This window comes from Trichomonas vaginalis, chromosome V (genome assembly GCF_026262505.1).
Source record: "Trichomonas vaginalis G3 chromosome V, whole genome shotgun sequence".
Classification (NCBI taxonomy): domain Eukaryota; phylum Parabasalia; order Trichomonadida; family Trichomonadidae; genus Trichomonas; species Trichomonas vaginalis.
In genome coordinates, this window is record NC_067207.1 from 27,801,633 (window position 1) to 27,824,927 (window position 23,295).

The following is a 23,295-nucleotide window of genomic DNA, read 5'->3' on the forward strand; positions in this document are numbered from 1 at the left end:
GGCGTTTGACCACAGCATTCGATTTCAGGGTCGAGATAGTCAATGACACATTGTTTCCCTGTTATTCGTGATATAAACATTTCAAGGTCCTCCTTTGTTAGAATTATTTGGTTCTTGCTTATAAGATTTACCAAAAGCTTCTTATCGTCTTTGAGTAAAATTGTTTGGTATAACTGAAGAAGGTAATGGTCTACGTTATCTGAAGGATTTGTTTGAACATTTGTGTAAGGGTTGTCGTTGGCTTCTCTTGAAAGAATTTGGTCCAGTGGTGGATACTCTAACTTAACATCTGATGTAGCGTTTGCACTTGAAGCTGAGTTTAAATTCACGGATTTCAGCTCTGGTTCTGGTTCTTTCAAACACTCTGAACTATAGTTCTTTATGACAATATTGTTTGCGTTCGTGAGTCAACATTTGATGTTGGTTCAATTGGAACATTAACGGCACCAGCTAAGATGGATTTGCTTCTCATTTCATATAGAATAAAAACCTTTTATATGTATGAAATGAACAATATACTCGACAAGGGTTTGAATGTAAAGCTAACGAATGAAAATATTGTTAAATTCACTGAGACAGGTTCTGTGTATAAAGATGTAGAAACTACTGAACAAAAGAGCTAAGGGAAGAAGCAGGAACATGAACAAAGGGTGGAAGCCTATAAAAATTTATGTCAATGATGGCTCAGGAGGTTCAAACATAAAGTATGCAGAAAGTTATAGAGTTTATGCTCTCAAAGGTGAAAAGCCTTCAATTAAGAACAGCTATTCTAACGCATATCCTCAAAAGCTAACGGATGGGGAAGTGGATGATATGAATGACAGCAAAAATATTAACAGAAATGGCGACAGAGATGCATGGAATTTGTTTACCATCAGTCAATTAAAGCATAAGATTTAAAACAATGTTGGTCGTTCCCATGGAATATTTTTTGACTTTAATGGTATTAGTCATGATATGAATCTCAAGGTATGAACGAGGAGAGATGAGAGACTTATATGCTTCCCAAATTTCTTCAAAAGGTAATGTTATACCTGACTGTTTCCAAATGAGTTCAATATCATAGCGTGAGAAACCTTGAAAGATAACGAAGTCAGTTATGAGAACGTTTTATGTTTAAAGCAAGGAAACGCCATGTTTGCATAAGTATTGCTACAGTTAAATGGTAATGTCTGACTTTAGTTATGATGTTAGCTAATGGTGAGTCAGCTTTGACACTAAACCTTTTCCGGCGAAGTCGTCAACAAACGAGCAGAGTGTTTGAAGGATATTTTTTGAAGGGTATTTTGAAAGTTTTGACAGAATGTAGTTTGTCAGTCGTTTCATATCGTAAACTCCTGAGTACTGACGTAATGTGGTGTTTGTCAATATTTTTCCATCTCTTCTGAAGTTTTTGCATTCCTGTGTATGAACTCTACAATAGCATAATATTTCCTCTTACGTCGAATGTAACGTTGAAGAAATTCAATGAGTTCACTGTCTGGAACTTTAACGACAGAGGCTTGAACTTTTGACATAAATGTTTTCGCTGTTGAATCCATAGAGTCTGAAGTTGCTGATATAATGATTTGGTCATAATATGAGTCATTTCCTAAACGTTCTGTTATGAGTATATGACGAATGAGGTTGAATGTCTTTCCTGACCCCATCTTTCCACAATAGAAATAAACGCCATTTGAACAGAACTCATAGTCCTTACTGAAAGGAAGAATGAGAGAAGAGTTAAGTTTGTCTGTAGTTTCATTCATGTCTTCATCTACGTCATGTATTAAATACTTCATTTTATCTCCATTAAAAATGCAAGTCAGAAATATTCAGAACATAGCACCGAGTCTAACTGACAAGAGTATAAAGATATACTATGAACATGTTATGATGAAACCAACCAAAATTCAAGAAAGTCAGTATACTTATGAATATCCAAGACACTGGGTAGAGTATATAGGAGGTGAGAAAGCTATTGAAATCAGACAGGTTCGAAGTATTCCAGCAGGAAGAACAATATTATTGAAGAACTTTAATGTTTTGAGATATAATGATGAAACAAAGAAGCAAGATAGTTTCCCTGTTGCTGTGTATGTGAACCTAGACACAGGAGATGACATGAAAGTTTTTAACACAAAGCTTCAAACGGTATTGAAAGAACAACTTATAGCAGAAGGGCACCCATTACCTTCAGAAGTTACCATAGCATATAATTTTGAAACAAACTCAATAGATTTTAAAGTCATCTCTGCAAAGAAGTCAGGTTTTACATTTAATGAAGCAGATGTATATTCGAATGAAAACTTCAAAGCTATTGCATGGTTAGATAATGACGATTGCTTTAAGAAAATATTTAAATTCAGTGACTCAAAGATGTCAATAGATGACCTTCGTGGAATGTTACCATCGACGTTTACAGTTGAAGGTTCAGCAGGATTGCTTACAAGATTGTCAATTGGTGGTATTTGGTCTCGTGAGAACATTGTTATAAAATCCAGTATAAGTGAATTTGCTGAAGAATCTATATTATGTCTTTCAAACTATATGTATTCGCCACCGAAGCATTATAGTATAACAAACTTTGTCAGTAAGTTTAACATAAGACTTGTCGAACCTTCTTCAATGAAAGATGTTGTGCTACCTAAAGATGGAAAGGATGGACTCATTATTGAGATGATTTTAATAGCATATTAAATGAGCTTGTTCTTGAAGGTCATTCATGATGAAATAACTGTTGTAGAAGATGTTAGCAATTGTTCAGACATTTTGAAGCGTATAGATGACATAAGAAAGAAGTTAGATAGACCGCAAAGCGGTGAGGGCGAAGCCCGTGAGAACGCTTATGTTTCATTGACTTTCTCCAGTAACGAGAACTTTTATGAGATAATATTGAAGAGAGATGATTTTAATATGGTGTAAATGGTAGCTTGGGCAGCTTTAGGCGCAATGGGAACAAAAGCATTAGCATTTGGAGCAAAAGCACTTGGAGCTTATGACGCAGTAAATAAAATGAGTGGAGGAAGGGTTTCGAATACATTAGATGCAAATAAAGGAAAGATTGGAGGCTGGGTTGCAAAGAAGTTAAGATTAAATAAAATAGGGCTCATAAATAAAGCATCCAATTTGGTTGCGACTGAGTCAGAAAATGCTTTAGGAAAGGACGATGAGTTTGCAAAACACGCAAAAGACTTTAATGACCAGATGAAAGGTGAAACAATGCATTTAAATAGAGTCGATGGAACTAAAGAAAATGTTTCTTCTCCACCAGTAGTTTATCCATACGGACCTTATGGAATGTATGGAAACCCTTATGAACGACCATTTGACCCATTGACTGGTGGAAGTAATTGGTATCATTACGGACGAAGAAGAAAGACAGTCAAGTTGGAGACAGACGTGAAGAAAGCAACTAAAAAGAAACCAAGGAAGAGAGTTATAAAGCAATGAATTCAACAGGGTGAAAAAACAGGTGAAAAAAGAGGTGAGATCTCACCACTTCACCTAAATTTATTTTTGTGCTATGTTTTCATACGTGTGAGGGTGGTGATATCATTAATTTTTAAGTTTATTTTTTATTTTACTTTTTTATTTGGATGTAAATGACAGAACAAAAGCAACTCATACAAATCGAAAAATATAACAAACATACATTTAAACATTTATTCTTCCTTCCTGAGCATAACATGTTCTTTCAAATACATCCGAGACCAGTTGACTTTTCATTGACTGTGTATAAAGATAGAAATAGTTATATCATTAAACCATACGATGACGAAGGTAAGTTATGTAAATTGTACGTTAAGAAGTTAGAGAAAGTTTATGGCTTCAAGTATGACTACAATAGGGTTAACACTGATGATGAAGATATTGAGGAAAATTTATGAGAACATTAGTGAAGTCGTTAGTGAGAACGATAGTGAGAACGTTTATTTTTTACATTAGTGAGTTCGTTAGTGAAGTGGTTGGCGGTTTTATAAATATTTAAGGTTAAGTGGGTGTTTGCTTTTGATTTGAAAAATATACGTTAACGGTTTTGTAAAGTGTCAAATTCACATATAATGGGTAAGGAGGCGCGCAGTGCCTCCGTACCCATGATATGTTTACTAACTAGAGGTATGCTGACTGGAATAAGGTTAATTTTTTCTCTTAACGTCATTTTTAATGGCCACGTCTAGAGCTAAGCATAACATTATTTTAGAAACAAGTAGAGTCATTCGAAAAAGCACTTCATATATTATGTTTTCGATCGTAACAATATAGATGTTTTCGCTTTTATACAAAAGATTTATCAAATTTATTATCATATATGTTATTATTCGTTCATCTTTACGGAAACGCCATATCATTAAGAAATTCGCATGGGAGATTACTCAAACGTATATGTTAAAATCCTAAATTATTAACTTTTTTTTGTACAGGTGGTTTTCCTTGTAATAGCTATAAAACATATATATTCATTGTAAGTATCACCTTTAGAATAGATTTATTTAAAAACTATCAGCCAAAAAAAAGTTACCCGTATATTCGATTACTGACTTATTCAAAATAACAAAATTAATAATACGATAATGATTTATAGCATCATGGTATGCATAACGTTTAACTATTTAGTATGTCTTATAAAATTATTATTTTATGTTTTTTTATTATTAGGAATAAATTATCTTAATACTAGTAAATAGTTCACACATTTGAGTAATTTAGATATTTTTGCTCAGAAAGCCTAATTGATTGGTATTAACTCATCATTTATTCGCTTATTGAGAAAGTATTATTAAAACATGCAAGATATGTGAGATTATTATAAACTTCGGATTACAATCTGAATGGTTTAATTTCAATCATACTTCATGACGATTAATATAATATTTTTATTCATTATTGTAATATATGAAATTTAAGCATTAATATTATTTTAGAACTTAAAATAATTAGTTTTTGTCGATTCATAATTCGAATAAATCAGCTAAATATGTAAAAAATTTAAAAAATTCAAAAATGGCAAAAATAATTTGAGCATAAAATATATGCAAATTACTAATGCATTTTCATCAAAATTGGCTGATAGTTTTTCTTGCATGGTCATACAAAAATTGCTCACAAGCATGCATAGAAGCTATATTCAAAATTTGGGGGCATTTGGCCTGTATAAAAGGGTAGTCAGCATACCTCTATTCAATTTTTTTCTGAAAATTGATAAATTGTGAAAAATAAAAAAACATCATAATGTGTACATTTACTTACAATCACAATTCTCATATAAAATTAATAATATTAAATAACAAATCTTTTGATTCAAAAGAATTAAAAGAATTTGAGCTCACATTTTTTCATGTTGTGCTTGCTAGTATATACTATCTATGCATCTCAATGTCTATCTGGAACAATTCTTAATATTCCGTCAGGAACAACGTCAATTGCCGATTCACAATATCAAAAATGTACCACAATAAGTACTCTTACCATGCCAGATTCTGTAACATCAATAGGATCATCTGCATTTGATTCTTGTACTTCTCTCAAAGTAGTCACTCTTTCAAGGAATTTAATCTCAATGGGAAAAAATGCATTTCATAAAACAGCTATTCAAGAAATTGTGATTCCGGATGGAGTTTCTGTACTTAAAGAAAACCTTTTTTATGAATGCAAGAATCTAAAAAAGGTCACATTTCCAAAAAATATAAAGTCAGTTATGAATAGTTGTTTCGCTATGACAGTTATTGAAGAATTTGTTTTTCCAGATGGTCTTCAATTCATTGATATGGGAATATCTTGGGGAAATCTAAAACTCAGACGCGTCATTATTCCAGATTCTTGCACTACAATATCGTATTCTGCATTTGGCGGATGTTCTGGACTTCAAGAAGTTACTCTTCCTAAAGGTATTAAAATGTTAAATGGATCAGTTTTCGCACAAACTGGATTAGTTAACTTCATTATTCCAGATTCAGTTGAAATAATTGGAGAAACATGCTTCTGGCAAACTAAAATTCAAACAATATCAATTCCACCAAAGGTAATTCGGATAGATAGGAGTGCATTTTATCAATGCATATATTTGAAATCCATAGTTTTTGAAGGCAATAGTTTGAAAATTATTGGCCCAACTGTATTTGAGAAATGCACAAGCTTAACAAATCTCACTTTTCCAAGTTCATTAGTTAATATCTCAGTAGATGCATGCAAGGAATGCCAAAACTTAAAAACAGTTATAGTCCAATGTGATTTAAGTGCATTTCTATATATAGGATACTCGTCGTCTTTTTATAAATGTGATAAATTGGACACTTTGGTTTATGAATCAAATATACCGATACCAAGAATAAATAATTTCCCATTACATCTGATCCGTACACTTATTATCAACAATAGTAATCTTGAATCCATCGGAGATATTACTGTTGGACGTAAATTATCTACTATTGCTTTTGTTGATCCATCAACAAAGTTTACATTTTCTTCAAAACTTTATAATGACATAACCCTAAATATATCAATATCCAGTTCAATCAATGGTTTCTCAGAGAATGTTTTCGAAAATGTATCAATTGACACATTTATATATTGCGGCAAATCAATTTCTGATAATTCTTTCCTTAAAAACTCTAAAGGATTCAAAAAAGTAATTACATCAAGTTCATTTAGAGGTGAGACGATAGGCGGTGTCAAGATCAACGAAAAAACAGATCAATGCACTCAGCTGATTCCATTCGAAGTTAAATATCAAGAAGAATCTGGAAGTGAAGAACCAGAAAAAACCAATGAACCAGAGAAATCATCACCTGCAACTGCTAGCAGTAATAATAACAACCAAGACAACAGTGGCAGCAGCAATGAAGAAAACAATTCGAGTAAAGATGGCAAAGGGAAAGGTAAAGGCGGAAAAATTGCCGGTGGTATAATTGGAGCTATTCTTATTCTTGCAGCCATTGCAGTTATTGCCTTCTTCATTTACAAATATAAAATACACAAATCTGAAAACGATTCAGAAGAACAACCCGTTGAATTATCATTAGTTTAACTTTTTTTTCTTGAAAAATTGATTAAAATTTTAATTTTTTTTAAAATTATCTATATCATGATATATTGTATCAATCTCATATCATTAAAAACAGGTAAATGAATTCAATTCAGTCATCCTGTATAATGTTAAAGAAGAAAGATAAGCAATAAACTCCTTTTTTATAATAAAGTTACCCTAATCAATTTCTATCATCACCATATCGAGAGCTCAAGCTCATATCATAGCATAATTATTATATATTATAACATATATAATTAGAATATTTATCCACGTTTAAATTATAGTTTTGATTTGTGAATCATATGTGATTCTGAATTTTCTCAGCTTTGGTGCACAAATGGACAGGGAGTATAACTACAGTAACGCGGAGCTAAATCTTTCAGAAGTCTCTGATTTGATTTTTAAATCATTTTATTGCGCCGGAGGAACTTTTTTTTGTTTGTTTGAGTGTGACTACTTTTTACATATTTGGAAAAGTATAAGAAACTACCTCGCCGGATACCCTATCTATATTTTTGTATTTCATATAATTTTTATTTAATGAAATCATTTAACTAGCCAAATCTGTCAAATTTGAAAACACTAAGTATATAAAAAGATATTACACCATTGTTTTAGTATCAGATTGAAGATGTATTTATTATTTTATAAAATTTACTCCTTGGAAAGGCGCTGAGCGTTGCGCTGTTCGAGCTTCTCAAGTCTAAGCTTAAGGAAGAGTGGAACACGGTTGCGGCGAACGTTAACGTTACGTGGGCGAACAACGTGACGATGGACAGCGCAAGAAACGCAGTAATACTGCTTTTGGTATGTCTTTGGAAGTTCGTAGCCCTGATAGATGCAAGCATCGGAAACATCCTTAGCTGATGAAGCATCGACCATATTCTTAATTGCGAAACGTGTGATAGCCTTATCCTTTGGAACTTGGCGGCCGCAGTTCATGCAGTTAACTGTTCTTGTGTGGCCACGGTTCATCTTGGAACGGCCGTGATTCCTTCTCTTGACAGGCATTGTAAAGCAAGGCCAGAAGTCACCTTTTCAAGAACGATTTTTTATTTCTCAATTTTTTCAATGATTTTTGACAATGATAATTTTACATTGGCAAAATTTTCCCCATTCAATTTTTTTAAATTTTTATAAAATGCATAATTCACGTCATGGATTCGGCCAAGAGTTCCCAGGAGGACCAAGAAATATGCCAAAAAGAATGGGCTCTGGACATTTATCGAGAAAAATGGTTATCGACAATGATGATATCGACTTATATGGTCATTCTCCGATGCCTATTGGTGGGTTTGGTTTAGGTGCTGACGAAGAAGGCTATTCAAGCAGGCAAATGGAAAGTCTGAGAAAAATAAAAGAACAACGTCTTCCCAATCAATATGTCAAAACTACAGATATAACAGATCAAATACCATTTAGACCAGTTACATTTTAAAGCCAACAATACGCAATAAAACATAAATTCAAATTTTTGTTTGGAATAAAAATCACTTTTTATTGCTTAAGCTTTGGAATTAAAACAAATAGGCAATAAACTATATAAAGAAAAAAAAAAAAAAAAAAAAAAAAAAAAAGGTAGTGGGGCCTCCAGGCACTTCGTGCCCTCTAGCCCTGAAGATGTTTAGTATAACTTTGTCCGGACAAGTAAGGGTCTATCGTCGCTACAGGAAAAGTTACAGGCGTTCTAAGGAAGTATACTTTGAGAAGCCTTTTTCCCCTTATAGAATGAGATAGGACGGTTATTTTACAAAACTGACAACACTTTGACCGAGTAGTTTTTTGAGCTGAACAAATAGTGTCATATAAACATCTGTCAAAAACCGCTTTTTAACTTCACTTAAAATGCCACGTAAGCTACGTAAGAATATACGTAAGAGGAAGGGAGCATTGAAACATCCAATAGTAAAACTGACACCACAACAACAGTTGCAACAACAAATGCTGAATGACCCCACTATGTTGCAACAAATGTCAAGCAATCCTATGCTTTTAAACCGAGTTTTTGGTGCACAGAGTGGAGGTTTAAGAGCGGCACTTTTAGCGAAAATGGCAGGCTATGGTGGAGCTGCAGACGGAACAGCCTATAACCCTCAAAGTCAAATGAATTTGAGTTCACTCAAAAATCAAATATCAGATGTCAAAAAGTCAAACATAGACATACAGAAGCAAATAAGTGAAAACGAAAAGAAACTAGAATATGACAGACACACAAAGAAACTCAATGAGTTAAACGTAGAGAAAAAGAAGAAAGAAGAACAACTGAAAGAACTAAGTACAGAGGAATATGCGAAAAAAGTGTCAGAAAAAGCAGCAGAAGTAGCAAAAATGGAACAAGATGTTGTAAATTTGAAAAACCATACTACTCAATATAAAGTACTGAAAGATGAAGAGATAAAACAAAAAGCCCTGAGGACATATATGGATAGCGATGAGTATAAAAAAGAAGTTGAAGCAAATGTAAAGGCAGAAAAACTTTTACAGTTGCAAAACCAAACCGTACAGTATGAAAACTTAGCACAAGAAAGTAAAAATAACGACGCAGCCATGCAAAAGGCAATGAAAAGCGCAGAATATATAAAAGCTAACAATGACTGGTTAGATGCCCAAGCCAACGCTAAAGCAGCCCAGCTTATAGGGTCAATAAGGACAAAAATACAAGCGGATGAAGACAGTTCAAATGAAGCTTTAACAAATGCTGACTTTAAGAACGCCTTCGAAGCTCTTCATAGTAAGGTGAAACAAGTGAACGACTTCTCATCTGGAAAGAAACTGAAGTCTGAAGGTTTCGACAAAGAGTTAAGAGAAGTAGCACAAAATATGACGAAAATAACAGATGCAGCAACGAGACAGGCAGTTCAAAGTGCCTATGACGCCGTTAGAGCAACTGTTGTGGAAAGTCAAGAAAAAGAGTTACAACAGACCAAAACAGACCTAGTAAATGCTTTCTTAAAAACGAAAAGTCAGGTAGGACATTATGCTGCAGATGGAACATATGTGCCAGCTGGTGGAACTTATATACCACCAAACCCTCCAAGAGAAGCACCTGCACCAGGACTACCTAAAACATTTACATCGTCACATGGACACAGACACAGGCATGCACCACAACAACAACCAAAACCAACAGTTCAAAATCCAGCACCACAACCAACAGTTCAAAACACTGCACCACAACCAACAGTTCAAAATCCAGCACCACAACCAACAGTTCAAAACACTGCACCACAACCAACAGTTCAAAATCCAGCACCACAACCAACAGTTCAAAACACTGCACAACAACCACCTCCACAACCAGCACAGCAACCAACAGTTCAAAACCCTCCACAACAACAACCACAAACAGAGCAAGGACATAAAAGAAGTAGAGAACAAGGAAACCAAGATTTCTTAAAAATGCTTAAAGAAGACTATGGTTACCCAGATACTCTTGACTTTAGTGACAGATATAAAGAAGCTATTAGAAAGTTCAAGGAAGGAAATACTGACCCGAACCTATTTAGCTTTATGGTTCAGCACCAAATGGGATATAATTTCAAACCTGGAAAATACAAGCTCGCTAAGGGATATGATTTAATAGCATATCATCCAAATGACATGACTGAATTTACTCCGAGATATTTGGTGTCAGAGCTAAATGACAATTCAACTCTCTTCATGAAACGCGTAAAAAATAGAGACGGAACGAAAGAAGAAAGGTTTATGAGTCCGGATGACTTAGATAGGGAACTTGTTAAAAACGGTCTCGGAATATATGAAATGCCAGCAGATGAGGTACAAGAAACTCCACAGGAAGAAGTTCAGATACAACCAGACATGGAAGAAATAGTTCAGCAACAACAGCTAGAAGAGCCTGAAGGAAACGAACAAGTCCCTCCTTTGGAAACTAACTTCACAGAACTAGATGAAGATTTGGAACAGCCGAAAAATCTTGACCCTCAACAAGAGTATGCGGTGAATATGGAATCTTTCCAAGAGTTTAAGAAAAATTCGGCTGACAGAGTAGAAGAATATCGAAAAATGTTTGCCGACATACAAAAGACTCCAACATCAGATGAAAATATTCATCATAGAATGGAAGAACTGAAAGAAAATGTACACAAATACAACAACCCTTTTTACTTACGAGCATATAACGTTCAATCTTTGGATGAACTCGGTGAAAATAAAAGGTTAAATTTCAACAAAACATATAGAAATGAAACATTGTTTAAAGTTCATTCAGAACCTAACCAATATGGAAACAAACCTACTTTTGTTTCTGCAGACTATGGAACTACAATGAGATGGGGTCATAAAGCTAACCCGGATAGGTGGTTCATAAACTTACAACCACAATTCCAAGAAGTTGTAGACGCAATGGAAGTGAATGGTGAACCAGATTTAGCTGGTATTTTCAGCGCGGCTTTAATGCCATTGAAAGATATGAAAGATGCAGATATTTTGGACCAGTATGAAATGAACATGGCTGATGGAAATATAAACCTGACGTTCTAGAACATTTATCTCAAAGAACTACACAGAACCATAAAGATGGTATATTTGGTGAAGAGTTTAGAAAGAAAGTTAGGGAGACAGAAGGAAGAGAACCTATTGTACATGACCTTGCAAACGAAAGTTTACAAAATGTCATAAAAACTTACTTTGCAGACAATGAACCGAGAAGGGATGAATATTTAAGAAAACTCAAATGGACAGTACCAAATGAAATGTTAGTATTGAAAAACATGTTCCTTGACAAAATAAAACCAACTACAGAAATAAATGACGCAAGACTGAAAGATTGGGTAAAAGCTTTCCCATTCACAAAAGATATTGTTGGTAACATGGAAAGAAAACCAGAATGGCTACAAAAACATATATTTGGAAACGAGCTTATTCCATATGGACAAGCTCTGTTTGAAGAGCTTGAACCGGAAACTCAGGAAAGAGTCATGCAAACAATAAGCGAAGACTCAAATACAAACTATGACAAAATCTTTCTAGGATATAGGTTACCTGAGATGGGCGACCAGAGCCCAAAGGCAAAAAGGACATGGAAAATTTACAACATACTAGGTGAACATGAGGCAAAGATGCAACAACTTAAAGCAGAGGGCAAGTTACCAAAGAAGAAGAGTAGAACAAAGTGAAAGTAGTGAAGAAGTAACTTCATCTAGTGAAAGTAGTGGCAATGAAGGAAAAAGAAGAGTTAAAAACTCAGCCAGGAAGAAAGTAAAGCTTGGTCCACGTGGGTTCTATTATGACAAATAAATCCAACTATTCTATATTTTTACCCATATGAAATGTACGCCGCTCAGAATATAACGCCAACAGTTTTGGATGCCATGAATGGAAATGTTTCCGAATGGTATAACGAATGCGACAATGCCATTAGAAGGTCAGAAATAGTTCCTGGAACTTACGAATATACAACTGCTGTTTCTTATGGAAATGTAGGTGAGTTTGGAGAAGGTTCTTCAACAACAGTAGATATTGCTTGCGACAGGTTTCATATAATTTCTATTGACAACTCATTCTTATACGTGGAACAAGACATTGAAATAAAACCTTCTGCCAAGTTGTCTGACAAGAAAGGTTGCAATGGAATTTTCTATGTCGGATACCAATATGCTCCAGAAGTTTTCATGGGATATAAGATATATTCTAACTCTGACTTAGTTCAAACAGTAACATGGGCAAACTATGAATGGTTCGCTTTGAGAAACTCAGTACAACCACAAGCTAGAGAACAAACAGACCAATATGCAACTATTGAGAAAATAAGAAGACTTGACCCTAACGTTCCAGGAGTTTATGTTAACCTTTCTGGTTCAGATGGAAATGCTGCCACTAAAGTAAAACTGAAACTTAGAGTTCCTTTGTCATCTTTCCTCATCTTCAGGTTTTTAAGATACTTGCCAAACTGGGCAGGAAAAATTTCTATCGAACTTACTCCAAGCAAAAATAACTTAGTCATTGCACCAACACAAGACCCATTCACTCTTACTGTAGCTGGAACTGGTGGAGCCAAGTTCTGTGACTTTTGCAAAGACAAAGTTGACTTAGACTTTGGTTTCTCAAACTTCAACACTGAAGTAAACTATTATTTCAATGCTGCTGGAACTGCTTGGGACCCAGTTAAGTTCACATGCGAAAAATTTGAATGCAAGAGAATAGAAAGCAGACTTGCAGTCTATATGTTGGACCCAGATATTTCAAATGCTTTAGCTGCCAAATATATTGCAGTTCCACTTATGTTCCCTATACACCAAATATCTGTCAAAGACTTTGCAGGTGAAGTTGGAAACCAAAGTGCTGACCCAGGTGCAAGAACAGATATTGCTTTAACAACTGCAATGAAACATGCAGATACTATGTTTGTACTGTTCAGACGAACTATAAATGACTATTCTTGTTTCTACACAACCCCGGTATTAAATATCATATAAACATAGATGGCAAATATTATCCAAGAGAAGAATATTCTACAGTTGAGGATATGAGGTCATACAACTTGACATTAGATGCTATGAACTTTAACAACAACTTCACAACAACCATTAACCCTGAAATGCAAAGTTCTATTATGCCATATGTGAAAGTATGGACTCATACAGGAGGTCAAAAAACTCAATATACAAATGGAGACCGTTCAAACTTTTGGCTTGGCATTCCATTTGCTGACTCAGAAGACTTTATGGGTGGTATTTCAACTGTTGGTACAGTTCAAATACAATATACTGGTGACAGAGACGGTCCAAATGAATTGAAAGCAAAGAAGTTTACAAAACCAATAGCACTTTTCACGGAAGATGCTCTTTTGAAGATTCGTTCGATGAAACCTGCTGGGGCTCCTCAGATTGGCATAACGACAGCTTCCATCGAGCAGATTTTGGCAGCAGGTCAGTAAGTTGTTCTTGAACTGACTTCTCTCCGTCAAATATTGACAGTACGCCAGTTTTGACATAATATTGTATTATAAACTTACCTTTAGAAATATCTGTAAGTTTTGAAGTTATATTTTTGTCTGCTTCAAGAACTTTCACCATTTCAGTTATACCAACTTTCTTTGCTTTATGAAAATATTTTGGTTCAGCAAAGACTGCTATTCTATAACATTTACCATTGTTTGTATAAAGAACTATTCTGTCAATGTATTTGTATTGTTTGTGTGTGTAAACTTTGTTCTGCTTCAATTCGAAGAGATATCCGAATACGTCCATCTTTTTATTCTAAGTAAAATGTCATTTCCGAAAAATAGAAGCGTAAGTGTTTCAAAAGGTTTAATGGCGGTGGCAGATGTGAAGTTAAATTCACCAACTCAAACAAACAGTCAAAATGTTATTGTCAATGTCAAAGAAAGAGATGTTGAAGTGGGGAAACCATACGAAGACGAAGATGGTATAACAATTGTTCCTGTAAAAGAACAACCAACATACCCTGAAGTTAGCAGAGACTTAAGTTCTGTTGCAGATATTCGAAACGACTACCAACAACTGAAAGACAAACTTCAAACTCAGGAGAAGATTTGTCAAGCTTTAGGTATAATGTTAAACTTGGTCGAACACAACCCTGTAAAAGTGAACTCATATGTCATCGCACCTCATGAAGTTTTGAAAGAACTATTGAAACTTTTGACAGAGGCAGACGATATAAACATCAAAGAAATAGAACCCGACGTTAGTTGCTGTGGTGTTTCATATAATGTCATTGACAAGATATACGTTATGAAAGGAGGTGAAACGTTGAACTTAAAGTATAGTTTCCCAGACGTCATAAAAATATTTGACGACCACAACATTTCATTAAAATTTATTTGCTAAGTAAAAATGTCAAAACTTCTTGAAAGATGTTTGAAGAAAAATAATATAGACTTTATTTCATGTAAAGGACTTTACACACTTTTGAACGATATGAAAGACCCTGTTTTGTTTGTTCGTGTAGACAAAGGAAAGTTCTATGTCTTTACAAAATATTTGAACTTCTTAGACAGAGAACTTCAAGAAACGCCATGTGAAAGTTTAGATGAAGTTCTTCTCCACTTTCAGAAAAACTTTTAAATATATATAAATGGCAGAAGATATAATGGTTTATACTATTACGACTAAAAACCCTGAGTCATATAATTCTATAACAACAAACTTACAAAGTCCTCAAGGACGATATTGTAAACTAACTTTAAACACAATGACGACTAAAGCCTGTTTTGCTCTTTTGACACCAGAAGATTTTATTGTTGTGAATGGTAAAAAATACTCCTTTGAAGATACTTACTCAGATATACCACCAACAGGTTTTGTTGACTTATTTAATACTTTAAGGACGAGTGTAACATGTGCTGCAACTAGAGCAGGTTTCATTATGTTTGGATGTCCGACTGAGTTTACTATAAACAATATGAGCTATAATACAAAACTTATATCTGGTTTTTACTACCAACAATTTCCTATAACAGGAAAAGGTGTCATACAAGGAATGTCTGTTCCATTGACTTTAAGCACACCTATTTTATATATTGTTTCAAACTTAGGTTCAAAGTGTTATTCGAATGTCGACAGAAACTACTATGACCAAAAGATACTTATGCGTATAAACAACACTTTTCTCTGCTGGTTTGCCTATTGTTCATTCGAATGCAGAATTTTCAACCTTAGTGAACTCAAACACTTTGGCAAGTATAACGTTGACATTAGTTGACGCAAACTTTGTTCCTGTAAAACTTTTATGTCCTATGTATTTGTCAATGACGGCAGAAAGTTTCGAATTGGAAGATGCAACTGGTGAAAGTATTGTATTACAAGAACAACTTCAACAACAAATAGCTCAAGAAACAACAATGCAACAAATAGCTCAAGAACAACAAAGTCAAGAATAAAAAAAATATTTTTTTTTTTTTATAAAAATGTACAGAATAGATGTTTCAGATTTTTATGACTTCCAAGCGTTCAGAAATATGGTCCATTTAGAGACTATAACAAAGCAGTCGAGAATTTGAAACGTTTAGTCATTTATGTCGACTCTGCCCCAGAATGTTATGTTATGAAAGAATGGATGTAGTCTTTAACAAACCAAGAGCAACAATAGTTTCAGAACAAGAATGTAAACAGAAACTTAAGAAAATAAAAGTCGTACAAGTTGGTATGAAGATGTTAGATGCTTGGGATATCTTATTGTCAAAACTTGAAGATTTTTCAGTTCGAGGTATAAAGTTCTATACACCTTCTCCAAACTTCTATTCTATCTTCACTGGATATAAATATGAACAAGTAGAATGGAAAGAAAATATTATAGAAGCTTGGTTAGACCATGTCAAAGAAATTATATGCAATGGAAACGAAAGAGTCTATGAGTATATCTTATGTTGGTTTGCAAACATCTTACAACATCCAAGTGCTAAAAATGAAACTGCTCTCATTATAATTGGAAAACAAGGAACAGGTAAGAACACATTCTTTACAGATATTTTGTGCAAACTGTTAGAAGGTTATTCGAACCCTAATATGACAAACTTAGAAAACATCTGCGGTAAATTTAACTCTTCAATAGAGAATATGAAACTTATAGTATGTAACGAACTTCAAAGTATAGATACAACAAAAGTTTTGAACTCAGATGCTTTGAAGAGTCTTATAACAGACAAAGTTGGAGTTGTTGAAAGAAAATATAAAGACCAAAGAGTTTGTGAAAATGTTGCAAACTTCGTTATGGTTTCAAACAATGTTGTTCCGATGAAGTTAGAAAGTTCTGACAGAAGATATGTAGTTGTCAGAACGTCAGAAGCTCATATGCAAGATACAGAATATTTTGACGACTTAGCAGAAACTTTGACATCTGACTTTTACAACCACTTGTTCTCATATTTCATGACATTAGATATTTCAAAGTTCAATCCAAGACAAATTCCACATACCGAAGAGAGACAAACATTGTTAGAAGCAAACAAGAGTGTATATGAACTGTTCATAGATGAAACTGACTTTGAGTGTTTAGATGAAAGGTCATTGTACGACTCGTATAAACAATATTGTCAAGAGTATGGTTATATGACAGCGTCTAAACGAACATTCTTGGCAAATGTCAAAAGTCTTTTAGACGTACAGAATGGTGTATATACAAAGAAAAATTTTTCTGAGTAAATTTTAAAAAAAATATTTTTTTTATCCGATAGAAAAGATGACAAAATTCATCTCAGTAAACAAGTACATGTCAGGACTTAAAGAAGAACTAGACCCATTCACATATTTGAATGTTTACTTCTACCATTTTGAAAAGTCTTCATTCAGCAAAGTTTGGAACATCGAACCAGTTAAGTTTGCTATTGTGACTAAAAATGGTGCGAAATTTGAAGACTTAGACATAGAAGGTTTGTTAGCAGTCAAAGAAAGTTTTGACAGAAGGTTTTCAAACCTTAAAGAAGGCAAAGCATACAAACTTGTTATACCTTATGAACCAAAGAAAGCAGACGACTATGAATATTATGAGTCTAAAGTTGTAGAAGTTCAAGGTAAATTGGGTAAAAAGATTTTAGAGTCTAAGCCAGTGTTTGCTCCTAAAGAGGAAGAGAACATTGACATTGACCCAGAAATGTTCTAAAAATAAAATTTTATTTTTACATGTCAAATTTCTTTTTCTCTGGCTCTGGTTCTTTCTTCTCTTCTTCTACTTTCTTTTCTTTCTTTTCTCTCTTCTTCTTTTCTGGTGGAGTTATGTCAAATTTCTCAGAACCATATTTTTGTAAAAGTTCTTTGTCCTTTAATAGCTCTTCTATTCTGTTTTCTATTTCATCTTCAAGAACAGTGCATGTGTCTTCTTTGCATTCTAAGAAGTTTTGTTGGACTTCATCTTTCCAATCGGCGTCATCTCTGTCAACAAGTCTGTCATTGACAAATTTTAAGACTTCTCTGCTTAATGTTTTATGGTTCTTGTCATATTCCCAGAAACAGAACTTTAGAACAAATTCACCTTTCTTGTTTACACTATGTAAGATTTTATGGTCGACAGATGTTTTGCTGTCGAAAAGCTTGTCTCGAATATAGATGGCGAAATCGCTAGACATTTTCAAAAAGATAAAAATTTTAATTTTTCTAAAAATATGTTAGAAAAAAAGTTTGCTGACATTGACAAAAAATTTGAGAATGTTTTAAACAAGAACAAGAGGAAGTTGGAAAATGCTCAGATAAAACCCATACATGACAAGTTCTTATTTGCTCAGAATGGTATAACAGGTCTAATTGCACCACCTGGGTCGGGTAAGACTTTCACTTATCTTAAAATGGCTGCACAACAACAAGAACTAGATGAGAAGAACCCATTCTATGAGTTAGTTGTCATTTGTAGTACTTCTGGTCAATTTGACCAAACCGTCAATTCGTTCAAAGATATTATAAAGAAGTCTAAGTTAGTATGTATAAAAGACTCTGAGTTGTTAGATTGGATAAAGAAGTACCAAAGAAGAGTTTTGAAGTACAATGCTATAAATGAGTATATAAATTCTAAGTTTAAAGACCCAAATGAGGAAATGCAGAGAATATTAGAGAAGAAACACTTCAGAAACAAACAGAAAGAGATAGAATACATTTCGAAGAAATTGCAATCTTACGATTGGAAGACATACCCTCATAGATGTCTTCTTATCTTAGATGATTTCGCCTCTCATCCTTTGTTAAAGAACAGAGAACAAGATATGTGTCGAATTCTTAAGAAGCTCAGACACTTTAACATCTCTGTTGTCATTTGTGTACAGACAGCAAAGAGTTTAAGTAAGGATGTAAAGAGAATACTTACTGATATTATACTTTTCCCCGGATTGTCCGAAGACGATTTCATGGAACTTATGAAAGAGTCCATGGCAGGTAAGTTTGACAGACATGAACTATGGGAGAAGTACAAAGTCATACAAGACCCTCATACTTCTTTCAGAATTCACATCTACGCGAACAAAGTTCAAATTGTAAAAAGTCAAGCTTGAAAAATGTAAGTGTTTTAGTCTTAGTCTGTTGTGGTTCTGCAGCTTTCGGTTCTTCTGGCTTTGGAATGGACTCGGTTGGTGGGACGTCGGACATTCGTTTGTGTCCTGTCGGAAGGAAGAACTTTTCCTGTTGGAAGGAAGGACTCGGAATGTCGGAAGGAAAATTTTTTCCAGTTGGAAGGAAAATTTTTTCCAGTTGGAAGGAAAAACTTTTTCTGTCGTTCGACCAAAAAGTTCTCAATTTTCGAAAATTTGAATGGTTTACGGACGGACAACAGGAAATTTTTTTCCTGTTGGAAGGAAAATTTTTTCCTGTTGGAAGGAAGAACTTGGAATGTCGGAAGGAAGAACTTGGAATGTCGGAAGGAAGGACTTGGAATGTTGGAAGGAAGGACTTGGAATGTCGGAAGGAAGGACTCGGAATGTCGGATGGAAGGACTCGGAATGCCAGAAGGATTTGACAAGACAATTTACCTTATAGAGCTACCTGAGCCATCTGAAGTCAAGCGTAAAAATAAATGGTTCATCTACTCTGCTTGTTTGAAGTTGTCAAAATACTCTGTTATTTTTTCCTTTAACAATGGCAAATCTTCTTTGAAGGTAAGTATTGTACAACCTTTAATATCATAGTGTGTTTGAGGTAAAGTATCTTGAACTATTTGTTTCACATCTTCATTTGGTGTCATTGAAATCGGTAAGTTTTCGCGATAGAACCAATTTCTGTCAGATTTGTAAATCTTAGCAAGGTCGTAAAAGCTTTTGTTGTTTCTTCTGACTAAATGCAACATAACCATATCTCTGTCTTCTTCATTTTCCATCTCTTCAGTATAAATCATATACTTATAGTTCTTTTCCTTTCCTTTTGGTACCGAACGTGGTATTCTTTTCTGTATGTTTTTGTCTTTTGCTTCAATGACTTCATCTTTTGCTTCAAGCTTGTTTTCCATCTCTTCACGTTCTTGTCTATGAATTTCATCTAACATCATGAAAATATAACAAGCATAACGAGGTGAAGCCCACATTGCAACAGCATTTACAAGAAGTCTATGTACATAATATCCTCTCAAACCATTTGGCAAATTTTTACGATTTTCGTATGGAATCTCGTTCCTCGGTTTTCCGAGGGTCGCAAACATATGAGGAAATTCTTCTAAAAGTTCTTTTGTCTGTTGGTTTTCAAACCAATGATATGCTTGCTTTGTAGAACGAAGAGCATTCAAAATACTTTGCATTTGGTACATATCGTCTTTGACCGAACGAATGAGACGTAACTGTTTGTTAAACTGAACCCACTCATATTCTTCATTTATGTCTTCATGAACGATAGCAGTTGTTGTGTTCTCTGTTGTTGACATATCTGTCTTTATATTCCGGATAAAAAAAAATATTTTATAAAAAACTAGCGTTATTTTTTCTGAGATAAACACTATTTCTTCACAACATTAAATTTTATCCTGTATGAAATGACTTTAAAAAAATTATTGACTGACTTCGAATACTATCTCATTGACGCACTGACAGACCCTCAAAACTGTGTTGAAAGTTCTTTAAGCTTTAAGATTGAAGGTACGACGCATTTTGTCTTCACTTACGTATTGAAAGAATATGACCGTTATCATAACGAAGTGAATCAAACACTAATAAAATTTGTAGATAAAAAATTGGTTAACAATGAATATTTTAAACGTGAAGACCCAAACACTGCTGGAGATGATGAAGAATACAGACAAGTTATTGAAAAAAATAACGCAAGATTAGATGCAATAGAAAAGAAGTTTAATGAATGTCTTACAAACACGTATGAATATCTTATGCGGTGGGAAGCTAGATGGAAATAAATTTACGTCAAATATGCAATTTATAAAATCTTATGTCTTCATGAACGATAGCAGTTGTTGTGTTCTCTGTTGTTGTCATATCTGTTCTTACATACAAAATAAAAAAAATATTTTATAAAAAATTAGCGTTATTTCCTGACTTTCACAAAAGACCAAAAATAAACGCTTTACATGTATTTTTCAGCAACTTCGTCAAATAATTTTATAGCTTTACCTATCTCATCTACTTCAAACGTTTCTTTACCTTTCGTGGGAGCACCATACATTTTCTCAAACTTTTCAAGTAGTTCTGTTTCAGCAGCTCTCATATCGTTAACGAACACAACCTTAACTCTATTGACTATACTGTCATATCTTTGAGTTATATTATATGTTCTTCCTATCTTATATCTCTTTGTATTGAAGTCCTTCGGTTTCTGAACGATGTAAAGTAAGCCTTCACTGCAACGTTCAGTATCGAATGAACCATATGTTATGAAGTTATATCCAACAACTGGGTCAATCCATAACAAAACTATTGGTATAAGACTTTTGTCGATGAGATATGCTGCAGTTCCATAGAATCTTACCGATATCATAAGCTCAGGATTTCTTGTCAAAATTTTCTGAGTAGAAGCAGTTCTAACCCAGTCGATTGCTCTCTTTCCAGATGGAGATATAATGTCTGACAAAGAATATTTCTTGTATTTCTTTGAGTATCTTACGTTTAAATCACCAATTCTAACCAATTTGGTGTCATTGTCTATCTTTTTAACTGTTTCAAACTCAGTGTTTGTCATTTTCTGTTCTTACATACAAGATAAAAAAAATTTTTTTTAAAAAACTAACTTTATTTTTTCTATCTTGTATCTTAAGGAAATTCACGATTTTCATGTATAAAAGATATGATTTCAGGGATTTTTTTTACGAAGTGCAAAAGTTCTCTTCGTAAAAAAATAACAGTTATATAATGAAATTTGGTCATTTTTTCACGATTTTCATGAGTTTTAGGCGACCAGGTTTTTTTCCCTACTCGCAAATTTTTACGATTTTCATGTATAAAAGATATGATTTCAGGGATTTTTTTGACGAAGTGTTAAAGTTCACTTCGTAAAAAAATAACAGTTATATAATGAAATTTGGTCATTTTTTCACGATTTCAGGGATTTTTTTGACGAAGTGTTAAAGTTCACTTCGTAAAAAAATAACAGTTATATAATGAAATTTGGTCATTTTTTTACTGTTTTCAGGGTAGATGGTTTTTAGGTGTCACCAGGTCCCTCGGTCCCTCGGTCCCTCGGTCAACTAACATCTTTTTGAAAATGGTGACAACATGACATTTTGACAACAACACAGGAAATAAACTTCTTCGTAAATGTTTTGTCATGATTTCATCGAAATGAGCGTAAATCAGACAAAAATATATTTCTACCATAAAGTTTTATAAGCGTTTTACATGGTATATGTTGTGATGGTTCATGACTTTAAACAGTTTTGTAGCTTCTATTTCTTCTTTTAGTACATCGAATGTTTTAACTATGCCGAAGGTTTCTTTATATTTCTTCTTGACGTCAGATAGAAGGAAATCGTCAGCTGTTGGATAGTTTTTGTTCAGAAATGTCAACATGTCCATTTTATCTTCTGCTGGTTTCTCTGCTTCTTTCTTTAAGTCAGCATAGTCGTTTCTCATACGTTCTATCTCTTTGACGGAGTAGTTATATTTCCTCATTGCTGCTTTACATTTTGAACATTGTGGGTTCATTTTAGCATTGTACATTGAAACCTTACCTGCTAAAACAACTAAGGCGTAAATGGTTTTCTTTAACTCAAAAGTTGCGGGTTTTATTTGTCCGTTCCATACCTTACCTCTTCTATCTTTATCTCTTATCTGCCATACACATTTTGCAACTAACGAAACAAAGTTGTCGTAGGTCTTAAACTCCCCAGATTTATATATGTCAATGAAATATACCATGTCGCAATCTTTGTGGTTGCAATGAAATCCAAGAAACTCATAGTTTACATTACGTATGAACTTCTTTATTTCTACTGAGTCGGTTGGTTTCACTTCAATTTCATCGAATTCAGGAATAGTGAGCTTTTGTTGTTGTATTTCAGGAAGTTTAGGTAGATGGTCAATAATATCCTGCATTTCATAAAGATACTGTTCATTTGTTTCATCTTTCGCACTACAGTCTAAATCTCCTTGGAGAAGTTCCTGCTTTATCTTCTGGATTTCTGTTTCGAAAGTATATGAAGAAGGAATGAAGCTTTTCATCTCTACTAACATTGAAGTTGGGTTCATGACTAACGAGTTTGGTGCTGTTGTTGCTAACATGTTCTTACAATAAAAATAAAAAATATTTTTTTTAAAAAACTAACTTTATTTTTTATTTCGGGAAAATTCATGAGTTTTGGTTGAAAAATACGGTGGAGCCAAAAATGGCTCGACCTCAAAACAAGCATTTTGTGAAGAATATACCAACCCGCGGAATTCCGCGGGTTGCTTTTTATAC

General features: G+C 33.9%; 12 protein-coding genes and 3 pseudogenes across 15 annotated transcripts, besides 2 other annotated features; 10 read left to right on the top strand and 5 right to left on the bottom strand.

Annotated features, from left to right (window-relative positions):
• Window positions 1–4,094: part of a mobile genetic element that runs on past the window's edge.
• TVAGG3_0414820 lies at window positions 934–1,781 on the bottom strand (annotated as a pseudogene). The gene has a single exon. A coding segment is annotated over exon 1 (848 nt).
• TVAGG3_0414830 (uncharacterized protein) lies at window positions 1,798–2,679 on the top strand (the record flags this gene model as incomplete). The annotated part of the gene is made up of 1 exon (XM_051233216.1): window positions 1,798–2,679. One exon carries the CDS (start codon window positions 1,798–1,800, stop codon window positions 2,677–2,679), a length of 882 nt encoding a protein of 293 aa, XP_051102946.1.
• On the top strand, window positions 2,905–3,432 carry TVAGG3_0414840 (protein of unknown function, DUF4107 family; the record flags this gene model as incomplete). Its single annotated transcript, XM_051233217.1, has 1 exon — window positions 2,905–3,432. One exon carries the CDS (start codon window positions 2,905–2,907, stop codon window positions 3,430–3,432), a length of 528 nt encoding a protein of 175 aa, XP_051102947.1.
• A 1,197-nt stretch (window positions 4,095–5,291) lies between the features above and the next one.
• Window positions 5,292–7,006, top strand: TVAGG3_0414850 (ribonuclease inhibitor domain-containing protein; the record flags this gene model as incomplete). The annotated part of the gene is made up of 1 exon (XM_001297551.1): window positions 5,318–7,006. The coding sequence occupies one exon, from the start codon at window positions 5,318–5,320 to the stop codon at window positions 7,004–7,006; it is 1,689 nt and encodes a 562-aa protein (XP_001297552.1).
• A 514-nt stretch (window positions 7,007–7,520) lies between these two features.
• On the bottom strand, window positions 7,521–8,037 carry TVAGG3_0414860 (Chain a 40s Ribosomal Protein S26; the record flags this gene model as incomplete). Its single annotated transcript, XM_001297550.2, has 1 exon — window positions 7,664–8,020. One exon carries the CDS (start codon window positions 8,018–8,020, stop codon window positions 7,664–7,666), a length of 357 nt encoding a protein of 118 aa, XP_001297551.1.
• A 113-nt stretch (window positions 8,038–8,150) lies between these two features.
• TVAGG3_0414870 (uncharacterized protein) lies at window positions 8,151–8,556 on the top strand (the record flags this gene model as incomplete). The annotated part of the gene is made up of 1 exon (XM_001297549.2): window positions 8,151–8,447. One exon carries the CDS (start codon window positions 8,151–8,153, stop codon window positions 8,445–8,447), a length of 297 nt encoding a protein of 98 aa, XP_001297550.1.
• Window positions 8,557–8,854: 298 nt separating this feature from the next.
• Window positions 8,855–9,648, top strand: TVAGG3_0414880 (protein of unknown function, DUF4106 family; the record flags this gene model as incomplete). The annotated part of the gene is made up of 1 exon (XM_051233218.1): window positions 8,855–9,648. A coding segment is annotated over one exon (794 nt), but the record flags the coding sequence as incomplete, so codon positions are not given.
• Window positions 9,649–9,703: 55 nt separating this feature from the next.
• Window positions 9,704–10,653, top strand: TVAGG3_0414890 (protein of unknown function, DUF4106 family; the record flags this gene model as incomplete). The annotated part of the gene is made up of 1 exon (XM_051233219.1): window positions 9,704–10,653. A coding segment is annotated over one exon (950 nt), but the record flags the coding sequence as incomplete, so codon positions are not given.
• Window positions 10,654–11,236: 583 nt separating this feature from the next.
• Window positions 11,237–23,295: part of a mobile genetic element that runs on past the window's edge.
• On the top strand, window positions 12,640–13,643 carry TVAGG3_0414910 (annotated as a pseudogene). The gene has a single exon. A coding segment is annotated over exon 1 (1,004 nt).
• TVAGG3_0414920 (protein of unknown function, DUF4106 family) lies at window positions 14,281–14,817 on the top strand (the record flags this gene model as incomplete). Its single annotated transcript, XM_051233220.1, has 1 exon — window positions 14,281–14,817. One exon carries the CDS (start codon window positions 14,281–14,283, stop codon window positions 14,815–14,817), a length of 537 nt encoding a protein of 178 aa, XP_051102950.1.
• On the top strand, window positions 16,034–16,978 carry TVAGG3_0414930 (annotated as a pseudogene). Its single transcript has one exon. A coding segment is annotated over exon 1 (945 nt).
• On the top strand, window positions 17,168–17,587 carry TVAGG3_0414940 (protein of unknown function, DUF4108 family; the record flags this gene model as incomplete). Its single annotated transcript, XM_051233221.1, has 1 exon — window positions 17,168–17,587. One exon carries the CDS (start codon window positions 17,168–17,170, stop codon window positions 17,585–17,587), a length of 420 nt encoding a protein of 139 aa, XP_051102951.1.
• Window positions 19,490–19,945, bottom strand: TVAGG3_0414950 (uncharacterized protein; the record flags this gene model as incomplete). Its single annotated transcript, XM_051233222.1, has 1 exon — window positions 19,490–19,945. One exon carries the CDS (start codon window positions 19,943–19,945, stop codon window positions 19,490–19,492), a length of 456 nt encoding a protein of 151 aa, XP_051102952.1.
• Window positions 20,968–21,579, bottom strand: TVAGG3_0414960 (organellar and viral DNA polymerase type B; the record flags this gene model as incomplete). Its single annotated transcript, XM_051233223.1, has 1 exon — window positions 20,968–21,579. One exon carries the CDS (start codon window positions 21,577–21,579, stop codon window positions 20,968–20,970), a length of 612 nt encoding a protein of 203 aa, XP_051102953.1.
• TVAGG3_0414970 (organellar and viral DNA polymerase type B) lies at window positions 22,221–23,117 on the bottom strand (the record flags this gene model as incomplete). Its single annotated transcript, XM_051233224.1, has 1 exon — window positions 22,221–23,117. One exon carries the CDS (start codon window positions 23,115–23,117, stop codon window positions 22,221–22,223), a length of 897 nt encoding a protein of 298 aa, XP_051102954.1.